Here is a 22984-nt window from a genome sequence, read left to right as displayed (position 1 = left end):
TGAGGCTGGAGCTGTTTTCTCAGCTCACTTCAAGAACTGGTGGTTTGGGGTGAAAGGGGCAACTCGCATAAAAATGTAACAGCTTAGAAACAGTGTTGTAAAGCTACACTAACAACCAGCACCTTTTAAAAGAAACCTTCCCGGAGATACAAGTCACAACCCCCCAGCCTACAAATGAATTCATGTTTATTGAAATGAGAAGAGTCACAGTAAGTGAGAAGCAGAGGTAGGTTGGAAACGCAGACATCCTGCAAAGAGAAACCAGTAACAAAGTCCCTTTCCTAGGGGTGTGCATCTCTTTGTAATCACATCCTTGCCGTCCCCCAGCCCCTGACAGTCACAAAACTCCACCTTCTTCCACGGACAAGCCGGCGAGATCCCACCAACACGTCCTGCCGGAGCCTCCTCCTGCGGGGCACTTACCTTCAGCGCTTCTCTGACCACTCAGTCATTTCCACAGGTTCACAGGAGCATAAATCATCTTTGGGACTACAACCCTACTATCCCATTTTGTTACAGTTGTCCACTGTGTTAGAACTTGAAAACTGCGAGATGGACAGGCAGCGAGGTCTCCTAAACTGCGGGTGGCCTTGCTTCTTAGTGCACAGTAAGTGGGAGTGTTACATGATACACAATATTAGCTAAAAATAGAAGAAAATTAATAAAAGGAAAACTTTAGTCCGAGTTAAAGTCAATGCAGAGTTGAGTTAGTCTTTAGGCAAGAAACTTAAAGTGTGCAATTTTAAGGGGAAGACACTTGAAACGGGGTCAGCTGAGCACAATCTAATACTGATCTAAAAAGCCCAGGTATCAACATCTCCCTTAAAAAATTAAAATAAAACCAAACAGAGCCTGAAGTTCAGCACACAGCCCGCTTCAGGGAGTTCTCTGGCTCATGCTCTAAACCAGATAAATTGCCTCAGGTGATTCATAGTCAGAATATGGGCATGAACCACAGAAATTCCTCCACAGGTGAGACAGGATGATATATCACCAAGAATCAGATATTGTAAGGGGTAGAAAATCCCTCTTGCTGCAAGGCAGATCAGCTGAATCCAAAGGGAACTCATAAGAGAAGCAGTTTATGTAAAAATAAGCTATTTTTATTTCTTTCTTTCCCAGATTCTGGAGAGTTCTCAGACATTGCTAGATGTCTTAAAGGAAGAAATTGAGAATGCTGGTAAAGCCTGTGAGCCACAAAGCACTTCAAAAGAAAAAGAAAAGCAAGCACGTGAACAAAAGCATTCCTAAACTTTTTCTTCAGCCTGAAAAGTCCTGTTGGTGTGGGACAGCTGCTGTTCTGGTACAATGATGCCACATTTAATAAAGGGTTGGGGTTTTTTTTGCAGAAGTAAATTTTCATTTCAGATACACTTTGGTATTAGTCAGAAATCTACTAAAGTTGTTCCTCAAATGCTAGAGATCAGGGGAGGCATCTATAAGAAAAATACCCTTTATTTTGAGCACAGTGATGCTGAAGCATATCCCAGGAGGTGACTTAGCAGCTAATGGTGCTGCCTTCAAAACAGCGTTCACCTTGCTCTGCCAAGAGCAAGAGGAGTTCAGCTGGTACAGACGGGGATTAGAATATAATACAAAGCCAGGAAGCGTGAAGGCAGCGCTCAGTGAGGTGCAAATCACAGCTACGGGTAGAGCAGGTGGACGGAAGGAGCAGAGCGATGGGTAGCACCCTGTGCTCTCTGGAGCAGCACACTGCGCACTCCACAGCTCCGCTGCTCTTTCCTCACCGGAGAAGTCGTGGGCACAGAGAACAGCACACACGGGGCCAGAGCAGAGTGTCAGTGGAATGAGCTGCAGGATATCGCTGGCTTTAGCTTTCCTCACTGATCCGTAGCAGAACCAAGTCAGGACTAGTCCAGGCACCTTGTCCTGGCTCCGTGTTTAACTCCACACATCTGTAACTTACCCATCCCTTAAATCTGCCAGTCACTAGCAGTCCTGTGTGTTTCTTCATTCTACCTGTCTCAGCATCTTGTCCTGAAGTATTTCATTAACGGGAGAAGCCCCAACACATGGGACTCCCCACTGTTTCCATGGTACTTGTGTTGTGTCCCAGGCAGATGCGGTGCCAGCCCCGTACTGCTCCTGGGAGCAGATCTTGAGTTAGCTTGAAAAGGACGAGCCTTAGAAGTGCAAGGAGGTGGAAAAAAACCTTCCTTTGTGGCCCCTCCAGCCAACATCCAACGAACTGCCGAGTAGTTCTTTTGTTTTTTGCATTATCTTTCCAGAAATATTTAGGCACCGAGGGCAAAAGAGAACGGCTACAAGTAGGTATGTCCTAACATTTAGTCCTGACCATATTTTTCAGTGGAACTCCCTGCATCCTGCTGCTAAAAATACAATAACCACAAAACAAGTGCAAGGTGCGCAAAGCATTTTCAGTTCGCAGACCTGCATCACCTTGAATAGACCTTCATCTATATATAATAAAAATCCAACAAACGTATCAAATTTAATCAAAGATACCAGCCTGTTCCTTTGGCTAGAGCCACATGCTGCGGTGCCACTCATTTCATAAAGCCCAAAGAGGCCAGATCTATTCCAACTGCATCTGTTTTAATCCCAGAAGTACAAATCACATTAGCAGCAGTGTTCCATCTTTTCCAGAGTGCAATTTTGACCCTGAGCTTACAGTAGTAGAAAACTTAAATGGAAGAGTCTAGCGGATTCTTTTGCATATTGGCTGCATTAAACAATTACAATAGAACTATAAAAATCCTAGAAAACAAAACAAAACATATTCCTTGTTCAAGTTCTGCGGAATAAAGGAGTGAAGTGGCCCTCCTGTGCTTTGCGTTGGAGGAGCAGAGCAGGCATGGCTGGAAAGACAGATACATCTTGGGCCTGGCCCCGTCAGATGCTGGAGCAAAGCAACAAGAGGAAAATGAAGCACATCACCTGTTACAGAGGCTGGATGCCAGAGTGGTGTCAACAGATCAAAGCTATGGCCAATGTTTGGGAATATTCCAGAGGCTCAAGCCAGTCTGGACACTTCTTTATAGATCAGTGCAAAAATGACACCTAAAGCTAAAGACATTAATTCCCCTTCCCATCCCTCACACAGCACATTCGGCTTCCTTTGCAAGAACGTAACTGGCACATTAATTCCATGATGATTCAGTGAAACTCAACCCAGAACAAAGCATGAATCTTCAACTGTTTTCCAAACTGACACCCAGTTTAGCTGCCAAACCACAAGCAGCTCTGTGAACCCAGCGAGCTGCCCAGAGCTCCCAGTGCTCTGGCTCCAGAACCGTTCTCCACTGGGGCCGCTGATGGGAGAAGTGTCACAAAACCCGTCCAGACCCCACAGTGCCTGGATGTGTGGACTCGGGTAAGCACTGAGAGAATCTACACCCATCCTGGGATTACAGATCGGTTCTTAAGATATTTGCCTAATCGGCAGCTGATCTTGAACAAGGAATATGTAAGGCCACAGGTAGAATAAATCATACGCCTTAAAAGTAGTAATTAGGTCCCAGAATCCAGTGCAAATATTCTCTGAAGTTGCCCGATAGCATCTAGTCCACCCTTGGCATCAGGATCCAGCGAAAACTGTGGTGACGGAGGGACCCAGAAGCTTGTTTCCGTGGCGCTTGCAGGGGCGTTGGGAAGCTGCACTGACGCGCTTTGTCCAGCAGCTGCTGCTGCAGGCTGGGAGATGAAGCGATCAAAAATACAGAGCAGGCTCGCTGCTGAAATCCGAGAGTCCACCCTTCTCTGCTGGGGTGAGCTGTGGAGGAAGCAGAGTTGACACGGAGGTGTCATCAAATCCAAAGCAAATTAATACCCACACTGTCAGACGGTGACGGATGCATTGGCACCTTGGCTGGGGCTAACGAGCATGTTTAATTCCCTCCTTCAAACATGCCCCGAAGTACTGAGTGTGCCAGCTGCCCTAAGTCTCCTTTACACACAGAGGGAGAGGCAGGCCTGCGAGCGGGACCGTGTGGTGATCCCTTTGTGGGCTGCAAACACACACACAGCTGTTCAGCAGAAGCACATCCCATCTCATCCACTGTCCAGACCAACCCAAGCACTGAAATAAGAGCACAGCGGGACAAAGCCAAGATCTGCTTATTTCGAGTCTTACCATTACTTGGGTCCCATGGGAATCAGCTTCCTTTGCCAGAGGTCCCTCTGCGGTAGGTATCTCCTCATACTTCTGCTCCTGCCACGTGCTGAACTTCACGGAGTGCTTTGGGGTGTAGCTGGATAAATCTGGAAGGACAAAGGTGACATGAATATTTCTCACTGCCCAAAGGGAAGCAGGATGAGGATCGTGGCAGGGACAGCACAGCAGCTGCCCATCGGCCGTTCCCTGGCCTGGTTCAAGCCCTGTCCCCACCAAGCCCCAGTTCTGCTGTCAGAAGTCACCTCTATTAACATTTCCACCTGTGTGGAGCCCCAGGAGGGGCTGTAGGAAACGTGCACAGTGTCAGACCCCCCGATAACCCCACAGAGCCACCACAGTGCCTGGCTCACCTGAGTTAGGTGTACTGGGATGCAAAGTGCTATTTGGGCGCGGAATGTAAAAGGTGCGAGACTTGTCCTCCTCTGTTTCAGAAGCATGTCCTTCCTCTTCCTCCTCCTCCTCCTCTTCTGCCAGTGAGCTCTCTGATGGGTATTCAAACATGGTTTGCAAACTTGTCTCATTGAAGGAGATCTTCATCTAGACAACCGCAAAGGAGAATCATTAGAAATCAGTGTAAGAAGCCATCAATTCCAAGGTTTGCTCTGGCAAAGGCCACATCCCACCCCAGGGCTTCACCTGGTTTCAGGGAGCCACTGCATCTCCCCCAGCCTTCCCCACAGGCCTTGTCAAATCTCTTACTGTGCTGACAGAAACCACAGAAGCAGCTAACCACATCGGTGGGATGGAGTCAGGAGGCTGAGAGGTCCAGGAGGAGCTGCCAGCCTGTCCCTCAAGAGGCATCGGTGTCACCATGGAGGAGAGGAAAGCATCCACACGTTGGAAAGGTGACATTGCTAACGACTGCCAACTCATTTCTGTACCCCTGCTCTAGACAGCAGAGACATCGGTGATCCAGACTACATTTTTGGGAGGATATCCTGGCAAAAAGCTATTTAAGCTAGATAAAACCAGGGTTTAATACCAAAAGTGAGAAGATGGAAGCAGCTGAAGGAGAGATGGTAGTAGGTGGTAGTAGAGATGGAAAATACTGTGCAAGTGAGAGGTATTTAAAGGTTCTGTTTTGAAACCGGTTTTCTTTAGTATCCTCATCAGTGACCTTTGCACAATAACTGGTGAGACTGACAATGAAGATGACCCCCACATGGGAGTTTGTCAAGGAAAAAACAGAATTTTATGGGTTATTCAGAAAACCGAAGAGCAAGAAGGCTAGAAATGGGACAATGTTTAAGATCAACCCTTGCTCTAAGAGCGGTTCATCACCTGTGAATAACTGAGAAAGAAATTTTGGCTTGGCTACAGGACAGTAATCATCGTTAGGATGCTGCTTAAATAAATCAGGAATAAAACAGGGTATTTCCTCTGGAAACAGGGACTGCCGGGCTCCGTCCTCCCTGTGACACCCAGCAGGTCGTGGAAGGCAGCACTTGGACCCCCCTTTCTTTCCTCCAGGCTGAACAAACCAGCTCCTTCAGATTCTCCTCATGTGCCTTTTCCTCCAGCCCCAGCAGCACTTTGGTTGCCTCCACTGGATTTGCTCCAGTTTCTGCATCCCTCCTGCAGCAAGACGCCCAGACACGGTAACTCCATATGTCCTCTTCCAAGCTGGAAGGAAAAGCTGAGGGAAAGGGTTTTCCCCTGCAGCCTTACACGTCCTAATCAGTAATCTACCCTTCTGCTCAGATGATCTGGTTACAAGCCACCTCAACAAGTGGAGAGGAGATTCAGCCTGTTCACACTGGCAAAAAGTGTAACAGCTCTTGGTAAGTACACCACGAAAACAAACACCAAGGAGCACAGAAGTGCTGATGCCAGCATACAACAGACAAACAAGGAGGATAAGCTTGCCAGGAAGGAATTTATGCCAAAAGTAGGGAAGTATCCAGCCAATGCAGATCAAGGTTCAGGAGCAGCTGCCTACGAGGGTGTTGTGATCCCTTTAATTCCAGCTACATTTAAAATTGAGCTAATAGGGTTGTGAACAGAATTAAAAGGGCATGGTTGCTTGTGCCAGGTGCTAGGATCTGGATGGTTCAGAAGATCTCTTCTCATGCTGTGTAATAACAACGGGCAAGAAGAAAGAGCAGCACATTTGCCCCACGTGCCGTATTTGCAGTTTCCCTCATACACAAAATACCCCATGGGCTGAGAAACAGCACATGGCCCCGAGCAGCCACCGAGCAACCCCGCGGCACAGAGTTCCTGCACCAGCACCGCTGCGACGCTGCTGCTGCCTGGGGAGCTTCTGAAACCAAACCTGCAGCTGCGCGGGGCCGGAGCCAGCGAGCAGCAGCCAGTTTCTGCTGCGTGGCACCCTGCGCTGCCCACAGACAGGAGATGTGGGTGACAGGGGTCGTCAAGGTAAAACAGTGAGAATTTCACTGCTGCTTTGCAGAAAAGCCATGAGGGGAGCTTGAACCAAACCCAGGTGCAGAGCGAATACCCAACACATCCTCTGCATGGTAAATAAGCATTCTGGAGCTGTGTGCTACTCTGCACGAGGCCGGGATGTACCTCGGATGCAGGCTGGGTGCCCTCCCCTCGCTGCCAGGAGAACACACGGTGTTGGTCTCTTCTCCCAAGTAGCAAGTGATAGGACAAGAGGAAACGGCCTCAAGTTGCACCTGGGGAGGTTTAGATTGGATATTAAGAAAAAATACTTCCCGGAAAGGGCTGTTGGGCATTGGAACAGGCTGCCCAGGGCAGTGGTGGAGTCACCATTCCTGGAGGGGTTGAACAGACGGAGATGAGGTTCTCAGGGACATGGGGTAGTGCTAAAGTCAGGTTATGTTATGGTTGGACTCGATGATCCTGAGGGTTTCTTCCAACCAAAATGATTCTATGATTCTAAACAGCAAAGACAACCAGCTGCCTTTCCCCACTCCCTGCCCCAGCCCTGGCAGAGCCCCTCTGACCTTCTCCAGGTGACACACAGGGAGAGGAACGACTGTATTTCAGAGAAAAGCGGTTGGAACAAAACAGCCCTCAAGATCCGAGCATCCCAGTTGCCACTTCCCGGACTTCTCGCCCCTTGTGCTGACCTAGATGCTCCCTGATCCGAGCCGGGCAGCGGCGGCTCACAATGCGCGGTCTGTGCCGCGGGACGTGCCGCGCTGCCAGGGACCAAGGCCCCGGGGCGGCCGTGCCCAGGGCTGTCCCAGAACCAGACACTGCGCTCGGGCTGCTCACAGCGCTGGCGGCTGCTGACGGGCGAGACGTACTTGGCTAAACACGGAAAATAAAGGGGACGGGAGAGATGTGCCCTGGTTTTAGAACTGGGAGATGGAACTAGGTTTTTCTGGTTTTCTGCTGTCATGAGAAAATCTCTAAGAAAAATGACTTGGAGTCTAATTTGGTCCAAAGCTGCATGTAGTGCAGGAGGAGGAAACAGCCTCACCAGGGGGTAAAACCAAGGAGTAGAAAGCAGCAGAAATGACAAGGAGACACGCAGAGGCAACATGCCAAGAGCCCAGCCTAAGCCCTGAACTAAAGCAGCTCCTAAGCCAGTTCAGCTGGGGCCACGCTCACCCCCCGATCCGGGCTGGGTGTCTGCAGACGGCTCTGCCGTGGGGTTTGTCGGGTACCTGCTGGAGAGGCCCCACCGCCGCACAGGGTGATGTTGAAGCTGTTCATTAACCACCGCGGTGCCAGCCCCACGCACCCAGGGCTGCAGCTCAGGGGAGGCCTCGTTACAAGATAATTTGCTGCTTCAACACCACCTCCGGCCGGGACAGCGCTGACAGTCCTGCTTGGCCAGAGTGCACCCGCTGCCAGACCCCCCAAAACCACATCAGCTGGCTCTAGAGCAGCATCGCACCCCCTGCACCCAGTGCGCTGCTACCGAGCAGCAGCAAGAGCAATAAAGCAGCGGGACGCACCCAGGCAGAGCAAACACCGGGAAACAACCCAGCGCTGGCACAGGTTGGGCTCTGGTGAACCAGCTCCACACGAGCAGCCGCCCTCCTGCACCTGCACAGCCCGCGGTGCTCGTCCACCCTGCCCACACCGAGCGAGAGCCACAAAACCCAACGCGATAAACCTGCCGAGAGCCGTGGCATCGCCGGGTTTGCCCCACGAGCTCCTGACCCAAATATGAGGCACAAAACACCTTTGATTGATCCTAGAGGATCATCATCCCCTGGAGGGGATGCACGGGTTGATACAACCACCTTAAGGAACGCTCCAAGCAGCTGATGAGCAGAACTGGGCACTGTGTGTAGGGAACACAGGCAGATTCCATCCCAGGAACCATCTAAAAAGAAAAATCAGGAGCCCAGTAGTGTCACAGACAACAGGTTTGCAGAGCCAGCCAGCCCCTTGCCAGACCATATACACTTTAGGAAAACACAAAAGGCAACAGGGGTCATTTTCTTTAGAAGATAAACGTATCCCCGAAGAGCCCCGCACACTGCAGCCCGGGCAGAGGACGCTGCCCATCGTGTCCCAGCAGCAGCTGCCCCGTCTCTGCGTCTGCAGCAGCTGCCAGTTGTGGAAAGAAAGAATCCTGCACCCTTCAGCGGTGGATGTTTGCAGGGAGTTGTCACTGTTTGCTCAGCCAAACGCTTCACTCAGAACTGTCACAAACCCAGGGTCCAACCCCAAGTCATATATCTATTTATTAATACTCTACCCAGCAATCAGAGCCGCACTGGGAAGGATAAGGTAGGCTTTTCAGGGAATATTGTGCTGTTCAGCCACCAGATTCTTGTTGCCATAGCAAAAATCATTTATTTATTTCCTGGGATTTGAATAGTAATGCGTAATAAAGTACCCAGGAAAGAGAAGCCAGGGTAAACATTCCCCAACAAACGTAAATCTGAGTAGTCATACATGGCTCATTTAGAAAAGAAAAAAAAAAGTCAACCTTCTTTGAGGTCACGGAGGCTGCGAGGACCCAGTCTGCACCCTGATCAACAACAAAAAGAGCCCCCATGTACAAAGACATACTAGAAATAAAAATAACCAGTTTACAGAAACCAACCTGCAACACGAACAAGGAAAGTCAGCAGACACCTCACCTCCAAAAGCCACAGTGGGAAAGTCTACAAGTCCCCCCAGTTAATGAAAGAGCGAACACCCAACGGCTTCTCACAATCCAGAGGTGTCATCGTAAGTCTCAGGAGCAAACGGTGGGGCTAATCTGGATCCTCAACTCCAGAAGCGACTTTTTTAGTGTGGCTTTTCTCTTCGCCACCCATTATCACAGCTGCTTCTTGGCAGGTGTGGCAAAGCCAAAGTGGTAATGTTGTGCTTTGCACCTTTTGAACAGGAACCTCTCTGCCAATCTAAATCCTCACCTTATAAGAGTAAGAAAAAAAATGTTCTAGGCATTCAAAGAAAAAAGAAAAAAGAGATAAACACATCACCCTTTAACTATATTCCAGCAAGGAGAGTCAGGTCATTGTATTGATCCCCATCATAGCAGCCTAGGATGCGATTAAAACGATGGAGCCCATTTCCCCATCTCCCAAACCCAACTACTTCACAAGATTCAAACAGCTGAGTAGCACCACGGATCAAGATTTGCTCTTTTCAGGTACTCCTTTTCCTCTAATCATCCTCTCTCCCCAAGCAATATAACCCTGAAATGGCAAAATTAGTGACTGCGCTGACTCCCCAGGACACAGATGGGCTGCCGAGGTGCTGCTGAGTGTGATTTAAAGCACCTGGTTTAACAGCTTTTCACACCTGGGCAGCCAAATCCCTCCCTTCTCTGCACCAGGAGGGTTTCAGCTGATATCTGCAGGAAGAGTGGACAACAATTCAGCATGAATACAAAAGAGGGATTGAAATCTCTGACAGAACAAGCACGGACAAAAAAAAAAAAAAAAAAAAAAATCAGTGGTTTGAACAAAAATCACCTTGTGTTTCTGTGCAGTCTTACATGGAGCTTTGCTGTATCTGTTGCTGCACTGGCTGTCCAGAGATTTGGCCAAGGAGAAAAAAGCACACGACGTGACCCCAGAAACCTGAAGGCTGTGGCAGCAGACAGCTGGATGTGCATCGGGTTGGTACAGGGCAGCCCACAGAGATTTGCAAAAAACAGCCCCCAGGCTGGGCAGGAAAGCCCCTCCAGCACCAAAACCCATCGGGGAGGCTGGGGGACAGCAGAGCTCAGGATCTGTGCAAAGAGATGGGTCTAACACGGACCAACCTCCCAGCTCCATGGGGTGAGAGGGAGGCTCCCTGCACAAAAAACTGCCTGTGAGACTGGAAACAGAGCGTAGAAGCAGATATTTTATGGTGGACAACGTTCCCCAAAGAGTTTACCTTGGCTTTTCCATCTGACCCAGTCTGACCATTCTCACGGATGAGCAAATATAGTAAAAGGAGGCAGAGGACCAGTTCCTAGACTGCATACCTCTGCAGGGACCTCCATTTTTTTCATTACTACCTGCAGCCAATGTTCCAAACAACTCTCATGTGATGTAGTTTTCTCCCTGAAACGTTTAGATAAAGGATTTTTGGGGAAATTAGCCATTTCATAGGAGTTAGCAATGAGCTCATCTGCATGCCTGTACTTGTCCTGGAAATACTCAACAGTTTGGGCTGACACATGATCATAAGTCCAGGCAAAATCTCCATGCACAGCAGCCTGGAACGGTACCCTGGGGGCTGCAGTAGCATCGCCAAGGCATTTGCTATCATTTGGGAGAAGATAACCAGCTTTTGTACCTCTAAAGCCTTTCCTTAACATAGGTTTTTCCCTGACAGGTACTCCTAGGAATGGAGGGGACTTGAGGCTTGGTTCCTAGATGAGATTAACGCCGTACCTATGGCTGAAGCAGCCTAAGTATGCCCAGAAAACTGCAGATGGCACTTCAGAAATGCACTTTTCTGTCATTCTGTACAAAATGAAGAGTTTTGGGGTACAGCAGTTGGCTGCTCCACCATAGTCTCACTTGATGGGGCTTTTCCAAGAAGTGTTTCCCAAGAGTAACACTGAGTTTTGCTCAACTATGAGCTGCGTCCCGGAGCCGGCAGCACCGCAGATTCCGTGTCGGGGAAGCACCGAGCTGCCGGCAAAGCAGAGGTGGCCTCCAGGACGGCATCCCAGCTCCCAGGCCACAAGGCAAAACAAGAAAAGTCTCCGTTTACAAGGCAGCCCACACAGCCAGCTCTGTGTAATCAATATGCTGAAGCACATGGCAGATAGGAGCAATGCACGGAGATTCGAAATATTAAACTCCTCATACAAGACACGGGGAAGTTTCAAATTCCTGATGAGAAGTGACGGGGTAGGGACAGTCCCGGAGCAGCTTTGTTAACTCTTCCCTTGACCCTGTTGGACAAGGAGAGATTCCAGCACCCAAACAAGCCCAGGGCCATTGGGAGTCCCAGTGTGACAGGGTACAAGGCAGCTATTCACCCAAGGATCCCTTCATTCCCTCGCACATCTGCGGGCAGAGGAGCCAGAGCCTTCCACAGTTTAACAAGCAACTCAAATATTACTTACTTGGCCCATAAGAACTGGACAAATCTCCCTACATATATGAAAACAGATCTCATCTGAATACACAAAGAGAGCAGGCACAAACAAGACACAATCAGTGCCAAGACTTGGTATCTTCATAAACAATGCACAAAACTCCCAAACAGCAGAGGATTCTGCTTTACAAGCAACTCTGAGCCTACAATTTGTGGCTACAACGCGGTGCAGCCCTGGGAGGTGCCACCCACAAACATTTCTGGGCAACCAAGACCCACCAGAGAAGTCCGAACACATCCCTCGGTTTGGTACAAGTGAACCGTCTCCAGCTGGAATGGGACAGACGGAGCATCATTTCCCGGGAAACATGGGGAGGCTGGGAACAGAATGACTTCCCACGCTGGCAAGGAGCTCCTTGTTCAGGAGAACAAGGCTTCAATGACATGAACAGTATGAGCTGCACAACTAAGTTCATGTCTCTCTTGCCCTTTTTCTGTACTACTAATATGCAAAAGACACTTCCTCGAAGAGAAGTGACTAAGTGCAGCAAGTTCACCTTGCTGCACTTAGAGCTGCCTTACGGATACACTCTCAGACCTGTGTTTTCACTCGCTGCAAGCCATACTATTTCCCTAAGCATGCAAGCAGTTTGATCTCCTATTGTCTTTGGTTTATTTTCTTCAGCTTGCTTATAGTCCAAATGCCTACGGAACAGCAGCTCCATCCTGCCAGGTCCCCAAGATCATCTCAAAGGCGCTTCTCAGAAAACATCAGCACCAAGCTCCTTCGGTCCAGCTTTTCCCAGGATGTTTGTGAAGTGTCTCTGTGTGATACAGACACTTCATGTCACTCTTCCTCCACAAACTGTCCAAACAGAGATATCGTCACAGCTTCATGGCATCCCCACATCCCACCGCAGTCACTAGGAAAAGTCAGGGTTTTATAAATAGATTTTAAACTACCCAGGTTTCACGCAGGAAGGGAGTGAGCAGAGCCCCAGAGGTGAAGGAGATGCTGCTGCAGCAACTCTTACTGAGGTTTCCTTTACTGCCACTGAACTCGGACACTAAACATTTTAATTTTTCCTACCATTTCCCACATATAACACAGAGAAGCGGAACTTCTCCCCCAGCCAACCTGTGTGTACTGCCGCAGGAACCACGCACTGGAAAAAACAGAGCGGGGAGGAAAACCCAAACCCCAGACAAGCTGAATTCTTGAGACGGAGGGAAATTACAAACCATCTCCAATCTGGTCCACAGATTAAGGAAACCGATTAAAATAACGTTAACTGTAATCCGCATGGTCAGAATTGAGAGCACAAAGCGCTCCAAATCTCCTCTTGAGCTCTGGGCAGGGCTGAGCCCTGGGCATGTCCTAACCAGCTTCAAAGGCAGGCTTGGCTCTTACTTGCATAAGAGTTTCTATTTTCGCCTTTCTGTCCCATCGCCCATACTGCCGACAAGCAGGGGGCGGGAGGAAGAGAACCAGGGGGAATTTGGGAGCAGCTCGGACTGTCGCTGCGGCACAAGGAGTCGCAAGGCCAGCGAAAAATCTCAGAGTTGCAGAAAATTTCCCACTACAGAGATGAGATAAACATGACTCATCTGCTCTGCCAGGGGTTTACACAAAGTGCCAGCACGTCAAGGAGCTGGCAGGCAGCGGGGAAACAAAAACCACCGATAGCCTTGGGTGCAGCTCGTGAGGTGGTTTAAAAAGCAATCCTGATTTCTGGGAGCCACCAACATCATAGGCTAAAAATCGGCAGAATTAGAAAAGGGCAGGGAAATGGCTCTGTCAGGGTGAATCAGCCTGCTCACATCTGACAGGTAGTGGAAATCACCAGGGGAGGGACCATGCCTGAGCATCCAAGACATGTATTTTCTGAGAGGAACTTGTCACTGCTGAGCTCATCTACCAAAAATTCCATACATCCATGTCAGATATGTACTACAGCCCCTCCTTCAAGGCAGCAGATGTATCTGTGCAAAGCACAGCCACGAGACAGAAAATAGAACAGGAACATGCAGCTCTCCGAGAGCCAAATAACACAAATCTTTGCCCTGACCCCTCCAAAACATAGAGATGAGATAATGAAGTAATTTTTGCAGAGAGATTTTTGCTTCTGCCACCAGGCTCATTTACTTGTCTTCTGGTTAATTTACTTGTGTTATACATTGCAAAAAAAAAAAAAAACAAACTTCAGGCAGTCGCTGGTATTTGGATTCCACACTGTGCAGACTTGCTTCAAACAGGTCTGGGCAATAGCTGGAAGTGTTCGTCCCTGCCAGCATCTCGGCCTCCACCTGGTTCTCACAGGAGACCGTCTCCAGCAGAACGGGACAGATGGAAAGCTACAGAGCAAGAAGTTCGGCAGGTTAAACCAACAAAACCGCTGCCCAGTCTCGCCCATGATGAAAAGCTGAGGGATGTTTAGAATCCTTTTTTGAACAGACATTTAAGCTGGCATTTGGTAAGCCATGCTCAGGCATTATGCAGCTCGAAACATGAGAAAAATGAACTGTGCTAAAGTCCACCTAAGCTGAACATCTTCGAAGACGCTTTTGCAAAGAAGCAGGAAAGCGTTAGACTCCAACCGCTTGGATCCCACCAACCCTGCTCTTGTAAGCCGTGTTAAGGCTGCAGCTCACCTTGCTGCACTCAAACTGCCGACTGTGACAAGCAAAAAACATTAAAACCATCCACAATCCGCTGTCTGTTGGCTCTCAAGTCCTGTTATTTACAGGACTTGGGGTGGCCTGGCCAGAAGTCACCTTTCCCGCCGGATCCCCAGGAGGTACCAGGTCCTGGAGAGGACAAACACAGTGTGACTTGGATTGAACTGCAGGAGCGAAGACATAAGGAAGGAGCACAGTCAGGGCCAATTCTGCACACGCAGGACCTCATGGCAGAGCCCGGCCTCGAACAAGGTGAGAACACGAAGGCTGAAGACTGCCAACCACATCTGTGGAGCTCAGTGGGCTTGGCAGTTTGCAGTCCTCTCCGAGCACTCGCCCCAACATGCCAGTCACGTGTTTTACAGAAACCTAGGTTGTTATCTCACTGACTACTTTATTGTGCGTTATTCTGGCAGGTAACCAAACCAAGATTGATTCTTGTCAGCTCAGCCGAGCTAGATTTTATCCTCCGAGATCCCAAAGATCCACATCCTGCAGCAAAGCCTTCCCTTCCTCCTGGAGCTGCTATCAGGCTGACGCGTCCTTACTTCTGTAGTAACAGAGTACGAAGATGAGCACTAAGCAGAGGTCACTGACAGCGTTCCGCATCCTCTCCCCGTTGAGAACGAAGGTCAGCAGGTCTCCTTCCACCCCTGCACGTATCCTGCCGTTGCCGTCAGCACCGACAGCCTCTGCAGCTGCCCAGAGCTCCGCTCGGAACCCGCACACCTGTTCAACGCTGCAAACGTTCGCTTAGTCTTCAAACTGAAGTCACACCCCCATCGTTTTATCTGAACTAACTGTGATACTGCTTGGAGAGGTCTCAAAAAGCCATGAACAGTCCTGAAGGGCACCTGAACACCCGCAGGAGGACAAGAGCTCAAACTCCCTGCCCGGTCCCTGGGACGAGCACGGCTGGGGATCAGCCCTCCACCTGCAGATCCTGATCATGTCCCGTCATACACAACCCCACGTTCACCTTCACAGCCCTGGGTGAACAACGACTGTCCCACCGCAGCAGCTCCAGTTGCACAAGACAGCTGGGAACCCGTTTTTTTTATCCCGACACAGAAACAGCTTTTCTCTCCCTCATCAGCTCAACTTCCAGCTCCAACCCCAAAACTAACAGCTGCTTCACATATTTGAAGTGTCTGGAAGGAGCAATAAAGCTGTTTTCCCCCAAAAGGCCTTGAACACCAGCAGGCCACAGCAAAGTCCCAAGTACAACTCCGTCGCGCAGGAGCTGGAGCTCCCTCCCCACAGACACCAGCAGCGTGGAACCCGCTCCACGCCGGCCCTGCCACCCTCCCACGCCAAAAAGTCAAGGAGGATGTTGGCCGGAGGACGGGGACTGAGTCAGCTCCGTTTTGCTGGCATCAATACCATAGTCCGGCAATCAGTGGCCAGACTAGGGGACGGAAAAGGGAGGCTGAATTTCCGCATTTGGAGAAAAACACAATTTGCACCTCACAGAACAATCAGTCCAACTGCCACAACCGCCTCCCTCCCCCCTAATAAATCATCAGCCTGGATTGTAAGCACAGACACCCCCTGATCTGCAGGAATCTGACTTTTCCAGGCTGTGCTAGACCTGCTGCTTATCTCACCCAGATTCCTTACATCGGCAAGCTGATTATTTTTTTTTCCAAGTCACCAAAGTTTCACTAAACACCACTTTAAGTATGCTCCAGGCTCAAGAAAGACCCTTCCACAAATCCAAGGCAAAGTTTGGAAAGGAAGCAGCTCAGCAGCGGGTGGGCTCATCTGCAGGTCTGCCTGGAGAGAATCCCCTCAAGAGACCTGGGTGGCTGCTCACTGAAACCAGCACCAGCTTTGATTTTGATACTCCCAAAAGCAAAAGGGACATTGGTTTTACCGAAGAACTGCAGTTTCCAGCTCACAGGAAATGTCTGCTGCTGCTGCTGCCCAATGCAGGCCAAAATTAAGTTTCTGAAAACCCCAGCCAGACCTACAAAACAGAACCCTTGTTTTTGGTCGGTTGCCGTGGTGACACACAGCAATCTCTTGGGAAGAAACCAAGGAATGCGTCCTAATGCTAGCTCCTTCCTTTTCAGGCATCAACACTCGGCCTTATTACCCAGAGGAAAAGCCACAAACATCCTCTACGTTAAAAGTAAACAGAAATCTTTCCATTTGCTACAGCATCTTCTAAACCCAGGCTACAAACTCCGTGCTTGCCACCGCTGGCAGGAAGGAAATTGAAAGAAAACCCTGTATTTCTCCCACTACATTGCCACTTTTAATTTTACCCAGAAACTTGTGTCTTTACTACTTCTCCTTAAGCTGGATCTTATTTTCACAAGGGTCCCCATTTGTTTCAGCCTCCTGAGCTCTGCAATGTAATAGGCAGTTCCTCCTTTGCCTTTTAATAACCCTCTTCTCAGAAACCAGATCTTTATGCAAGTTCTCACACAGGACATCCCCACATATAATTCTTCGCAAACGCCGTTACAGTTGTACATGCATCTCACAGTATTTAGCACACATCGTCTTCCCAGTGGGATAGTTAATGCTGTTAAGCAGATAAGAACATGGCTGGAGACCCTACGCGACCTGCCCAATGTCACACAAATCCAACACTGAACGGACGGAACAGTCGTTAACCAATTTCAAAGAATCGTATGATATTTTAGGGTGGGAAAGGACCTCTGGAGGTCTCTCCAGTCCAAACTCCTGCTCCAAGCAGGTCTGACCTGCTCAATTGCTCAAGGCTCTCCCCAGGCAAGTTTCAAACAGCTGGAGATGCCAACTGCTTCTCTGGGCTCCTGTTCCAGTGTTTGACCAAACTTAAACAATTCAGTCGCTGCACCAGCCTTCTCCTCATCTCCCTCCTTATTGTACAGGTAAGAACGGCTTCCACTGCACGCCATTTAATTGCTTTTGCTTACTTGAGGCTTTATTCTCTTACCAGCAAAGCTGCTGCCCTGCACAGAGAAGTCAGAAGCTGGGTTTGTCTGAGTGGCTGTCCCGCAAGGTTTCCCCTGTATTTTCTCCTCCATCCTAAGAGTATTCATAACTGCAACATGTCTTGATATTTTCATCATTTATACCACACACTTCATTTGGTGTAAATCCAATTAACACCCCAAATTGAACCAAGCAGAGCCAAGCAAACAGCTGCAAGGAGTGCAAGCCAGCAGGTATTTAAGCAGCAAAACAATTCCAGTCTGATCAAGCATTTCCCTGTAGGAGGACAAGAAAAAAACTGCAGGAGCACTGAGTGAGAATCAACACTCCTGCTTATTTGCTTATTCTGGATCTCATGGCTCTCAGGCTCCAGATTTGCTACCTGCATTAGTCACCATCAAATTAGTACAGCCTGCACACTCTCACAAAGGAATTTAACATTAAGCCATGAGAAACAGCACTCCCTGCCTCCTTCTGAATGAGATGCACCCCATTCAAAGGATTTCCTCAAATTACAATGCTCGGTGCCTCAGGCACCCACGTGGATTCAGTCCAACAAATATTTAGTTGAATTTAGGTAACGGAACGTCAAACAGTGCTTCCCGCTATGGAAAAACATGTCACGTCGCAGATCTAGAAATGGGGATTTGTCACCTCGGCGTGCTGCTGTCAGAGTCGAACAATTCACGCCTACTCCTCCGGTGCCGGAAAATAACCCACTCTTTTCAGCGTGACTGTGTCTTTATCACATCCAGATGCTTTTCACCAAGCCACGCAAAGGTTAATTCGCAATTTAAGGCTCACAAGCATCTAAGTTAGATCCCAAGTAGTCAGAAAACCTGGCATCCACCCCAAAGACACTTGGAGCAATTGAACGAGCAGCCAGGTGGTATAAGCCTATCAAGGGGAGTTAAGTTGTTGCTAATCTCTTTCTGCCTAATAGGGACCTAATTCTGAAGCCTCTATCAATAGGTCACTAATGCGGGGAAGGCACCAATGCCACACTGCCCGGTGTCACAGGGTGGGCAGTGACCACAGGGAGCTCAACACGTCCAACACCCAACGGGCACAGCGAGCAGGGCTGGAGGGGGCAGGTCCGCAGCCGGCCAAACCACGCGACTCACCTCGATTTTCTAAATACCTGAAATATCTTGCTTTCCATTATCATACCTCCAAGAAGCAACTGTGGGAAAGGCCCTGAAGTTATCATGGGTCATATCCCACCCCCATCTACTCCGTGGAGCAGCAGCCAGTCACTCTTCTGCCAGGCTAAGCCTCTGGCTCTCAAAAGAAGCAGAAAAGCGCTGCCCATCTCCCTCTGCCTCAGGGAAAGCCAAGCCAAAAGTTGTACCGAGCCACTTTCGGCCTGGCTGTTCAGCACAGAGGCACCCCAGGCAGTTACCTTCTTGCGGCGGGAGCCTGTCTTGCTCATGCAGGACCTCTCCAGGGACAGGTACCCCCCGATCACTTCGATCTCATTCACCGTGGGGTAGCGCTTTTTATGGGACACCCCCACTTGGGGCCCGTCAGCATTCTCCACAGCTTTGCCTTTTCCTTTGCTCTCCTCCTCCTCCTCTTCTTCCTCCCTTCCGCTGGCATCAGCAAGAGTCTGCAGCCCCGAGGCAACAGGCTTCCTTTTGGGCACAACAGTGAAGGTGCTGCCTCCCCGCTGAAGAGGGGCAGAGTGTGGTCTGTAGGTGGGCACAGAGGAAAACTCCATCTCCAGGTCAGGGCCGGCTCCTCCAGGCTGATCCGTCAAGCTCCCTGTCCTCGCAGCCGAGCCAGCCCTGGGAGAAAGCTCCCCGTTGTCTGGCACCACAATGTCATCAATGTAAGTCACAGGTACCGACGGATCCAGAGGCGCCGGTGGGGAAGCAACAGGCTCTTCCTGCTCCGGGGCGGAAGCCCTTGGGGGCTCCTTCGGTGCTTTCTCCTCCGAGGGTGGTGGCCCCGGGCTGGTGCTCTGGGCGGCGGGCAGAGCCGGGCTGCCCTCCCGGCGAGGCACAAAGAGGAAGGAATTGCGCGAATTCAGGCGCAGCTTGGCCAGGGCCTGGGCCTGCAGGTCGTGGGCTGGGATGGCGGCCAAGTCGGGCTTGGGGGCCGGGTGGATTTCGAAGGAGCCCCCGGCCCGGGGAGCTGAGGCGGAGAGCGGCTGGGTGGAGCTGGTGGCACTGGGGGCCAGACTGGCACTGGGTGGGGGTGACACGGCCGCTGTGGCCTCCTCTGGCTTTGGCCTCCTGGCGTTGGCTGTGGCATGGGGAGCGCTGGCGGATGGCACTGGCGGCCCCTTGGCCGGCGCACGGGGGCCGGTGGGGACAGCACCGGGCTCGGGGACGCGGCTGCCGGGGGGGAGTCCCCGGGGGGTAACAGTGAAGGAGTTGGAGCCGATCTTGTGGAGAAAGCAGTTGGCCTGGGGGGCTGCAGCCTTGGGGGCAGCTGGGACCACCTGGGGGGATGTGGCCCGGGGAGGAACCGGGGCCGCCTGGGGGGCTGTGGGTTGAGGGGTGACAGCCCGGGGAGGAACCGGGGCCGCCTGGGGGGCTGTGGGTTGAAGGGTGACAGCCCGGGGAGGAACCGGGGCCGCCTGGGGGGCTGTGGGTTGAGGGGTGACGGCCTGGGGGGGAGCTGGGAGAGGCTGAGGGGCCGCGGGCTGAGGGGGGGCGGCCCGGGGGGCGGGCGGCTGCAGGACAGGGGGCTGGGGGGCGGCGGGCACCGCTGGGGGGGTGGCAGCCCGGGGGGGAGCCGGCAGTGGCGGGGGGGTGGCCGGCACCGCCGGTGGAGATGCCGGTGCCGCCTTTGGGGCGGGGGCCCGGGGAGACCCGGGGACCCTCTGGAGGGGCGCCGAGGCCCGGGGGGAGCCGGGGACCACCTGCGGAGGGGGCGGCCCGGCCCGGGGGGAGCCCGGCACCGCTGGAGGAGCAGCCGGCCCGGCCCGGGGGGAGCCCGGCACCGCTGGAGGAGCAGCCGGCCCGGCCCGGGGGGAGCCCGGTCCCACCTGCGGAGGAGCAGCCGGCCCGGCCCGGGGGGAGCCCGGCACCGCTGGAGGAGCAGCCGGCCCGGCCCGGGGGGAGCCCGGCACCGCTGGAGGGGCAGCCGGCCCGGCCCGGGGGGAGCCCGGTCCCACCTGCGGAGGAGCAGCCGGCCCGGCCCGGGGGGAGCCCGGTCCCACCTGCGGAGGAGCAGCCGGCACGGCGCCGGGCCCGGGCCCGGTCAGCGCCTTCCCGCCGCGGCGTCGGCGGCCCCGCGGCCGCTGCCCGAACTTCTCCAGGAGGCGGCTGACGGTGCCCGGCTCGGCCGCCTCGGGCTGCTCCGGCGGCTCGGCCGCCTCGTAGATGACGACCTGGTCAGCGCGGATCTCGGCGAGGGCGGCGCCCCGGCGGGAAAGCAGCTCCCGCAGCGGGTCGGGGCGGCGCGGCGGGTCGGAGGCGGCGGCCGCGTCCCGGCGGCGCCCGGGCAGCGCGTCCCCCTCGGCGAAGCAGGCGGCGGGGTCGGGCTGGGACTCGATGATGAGGATGTTGTCGGCGCGGATGGTGCGGATCCCGGGCACGGCGCTGTACAGCTCCAGCAGCTGCTGCAGCGGCCGCGCCGCCTCGGGGCCGTGCCCGGGCAGCCCCTGCCGCAGCCGCCGCCGCTCGCTCTCCAGCCGCATGAAGGGGTTCTCCCGCAGCGGGCCCAGGCTCTCCGCCACCACCAGCCGCTCCCCCGCCGGGGGCTCCGGCTCGCCGCCGGCCGCCCCGGCCAGCTTGGCCCGCTTCCGCTCCAGGATCTCCCGCTTCCAGGCGGGCTGCGCCCGCGGCCCGGCCCCGAGCGGCGGCTCCGTGCTGCTCATGGCGGCGGCACAGCGGGCACTGCGCGGCCGGGCCGCCTCCGCCCGCCGCACCTGAGCGGGTCCCGCCCCCGGGCCGCCCTCGGCGGGGCGGGGCGGGGCGGGCGCCATGACAGGGCCCGGGGCGGCCCGGCGCTCCCGGCGGGTCCCCGGGGCGGTGCCGGGGCCGTGCGGCAGCCCGGCTCCCCGGCAGCTCGGGCCGGTGTCAGAGCTCGGCCCTGCGGGGCCGTGGCGGCCGCTGGCGGCGGGGAGAGCCCCCGGGGCCGCCTGGGAGCTGCCGGGGTTTGGTGCGGGTGGTGTTACCCGCCTGGAGGGGCAGGGAACGCGGCTGGTCCTGTCCCCCCGGGGCCCCTCGCACCCGGAGCCCCCAGGCAGGGGGAGTTCTCTAGCCAAAAGATTCTACCCAAAAACCCCTCATCTGCGCCTTCCACCCATCCTGCACTGGCCCACATGTGCCAGCCGAGGAGGAGGGGAGCAAAAAACACCTTTCGGGGTCACCCATCGTTGCCTGGGGCACAGCCGGTGTCTGGGCACGAGCAGCCAAGGAACGAGCCCTGGGCACCGAGGAGCGTCTTTTCGGGCTGTCAGAGGACTGGGGCGTTCCATGGCACAAAACCATTTTTCCCACCAGCTTTGCTCTTCAGCTGTGGCTGCTCGTTGGGCACGAAAGCGTGGGGAACAGCACAGGCACGGCGTTGTTTCCCGGCAGAGCCTGTTATCAACCGCCAACCTGTTCTTTGGGAAGTCAGTGCGATCAGGAAACGATCAGGGCTTTCCACACCTCCAGTAACACCGTGTGCCAAAATCCTCAGCCCGGGAGGCACAGGGGACATGGCGCGCGGCGGCGTGAACAACCTTTGGCCAGAACTCGCCGCAGCCGCACCCCGGGCTGCCTGGACGCGAGCGGCTTCGCCCGCTCCGGGTGCGTTCACGGGCCGGAGCGCCGTATCCTGCTGATAAGGCTCTTACCTTTGCACTCCCAAGTCAGGACAGAGCAATCGCACCTTCTTCAAATGATACCTGGAAATGAAGCTACTGAAAATAGCATTTTGCTGCCAAAGCTCCCTGTGTGCCAGGGCTGCGCGATGCCCAGATGTGCCGTGTGCCCCGAGCTGGCAAACCAGAGCTGAATGGAAGGAGGCAGCTCTTTGTGATTTGGCTGAAATAACACAAGATTTACACGACTCGCTATACCGAAGCACAGATCCACAACGCACCGTCGCGCTCCCAGCCCTCGCTGGCCTGCAGCGGGTGCCCAGGGTTGAGGATAAAGACCGGGCAAGCGGGCGGTGACGTTTCCCCGCCTCTGGTGACTCATGGCTCAGGCACGTACAGAGCCAACAATGTGCCTTTGTGCTCCGGAGATCTCAATGGATTTCTCTTTTGCAGTCTTGTCTGGTTGGCTTTTAGGCCGGTGTAAAGCCCATAAATCCTGAACTAATGAATCCCCACAGTTTATCTGCACCTGGTGTGAAGAAAACGCCTCCCTTTGTGGAGATAGAACCTGACATCTGCTGGTTTCACTAAATGCCCGCCTGCCTTTATAATAAATCCAGTCATTATTTGCCTCCTTCCCTGCCTTCTATTGTTTCTGTCAACTGCTTCTTTCCTAGGCTGGCTCAGTGAAACAGCGTTAAAGGCTGGACAGTGAAACTTGTCAGCCAAGTGAGCCCTTTGGAGCTGATCCCCGGCTCGCTGTATTTACACCCGTACTTAACCCCGGAGTAGCGCCTGAGTGCTGTTACTAAGAGGCTCCCGGGAGCCCTGCTCAGCGCTCACATTTTGGCACAAAAACTGTTTGATTGCACAACCAGGTGTGCCAATGGCAGGGGATGGGACCTGGGACGTAGTGGCACCGTGCAGCTCGGGTGCGAGGTCCCAGGGTCCCCGCAGTGCCGGTAACGGGATGTGGCAAACGCGACACATCCGTACCAGACGTGGCACATCCT

The 22984-nt window shown here is 53.1% G+C and overlaps 1 protein-coding gene across 1 annotated transcript; it reads right to left on the bottom strand.

The window, feature by feature from the left end:
• Nucleotides 1-1056: 1056 nt before the first annotated feature.
• Nucleotides 1057-21043, bottom strand: TPRN (taperin). Its single transcript, XM_065648384.1, has 5 exons — nucleotides 20369-21043; nucleotides 18612-20161; nucleotides 4507-4693; nucleotides 4115-4242; nucleotides 1057-3754 (listed from the first exon to the last, which is right to left on the bottom strand). Exons 1-5 carry the CDS (start codon nucleotides 21036-21038, stop codon nucleotides 3692-3694), a joined length of 2598 nt encoding a protein of 865 aa, XP_065504456.1. The 5' UTR covers nucleotides 21039-21043; the 3' UTR covers nucleotides 1057-3691.
• Between the last annotated feature and the right edge of the window lie 1941 nt (nucleotides 21044-22984).

The sequence above is a fragment of the Caloenas nicobarica genome, chromosome 19 (assembly GCF_036013445.1).
Source record: "Caloenas nicobarica isolate bCalNic1 chromosome 19, bCalNic1.hap1, whole genome shotgun sequence".
Classification (NCBI taxonomy): domain Eukaryota; kingdom Metazoa; phylum Chordata; class Aves; order Columbiformes; family Columbidae; genus Caloenas; species Caloenas nicobarica.
This window is presented reverse-complemented; position numbering and strand designations above follow the sequence as displayed.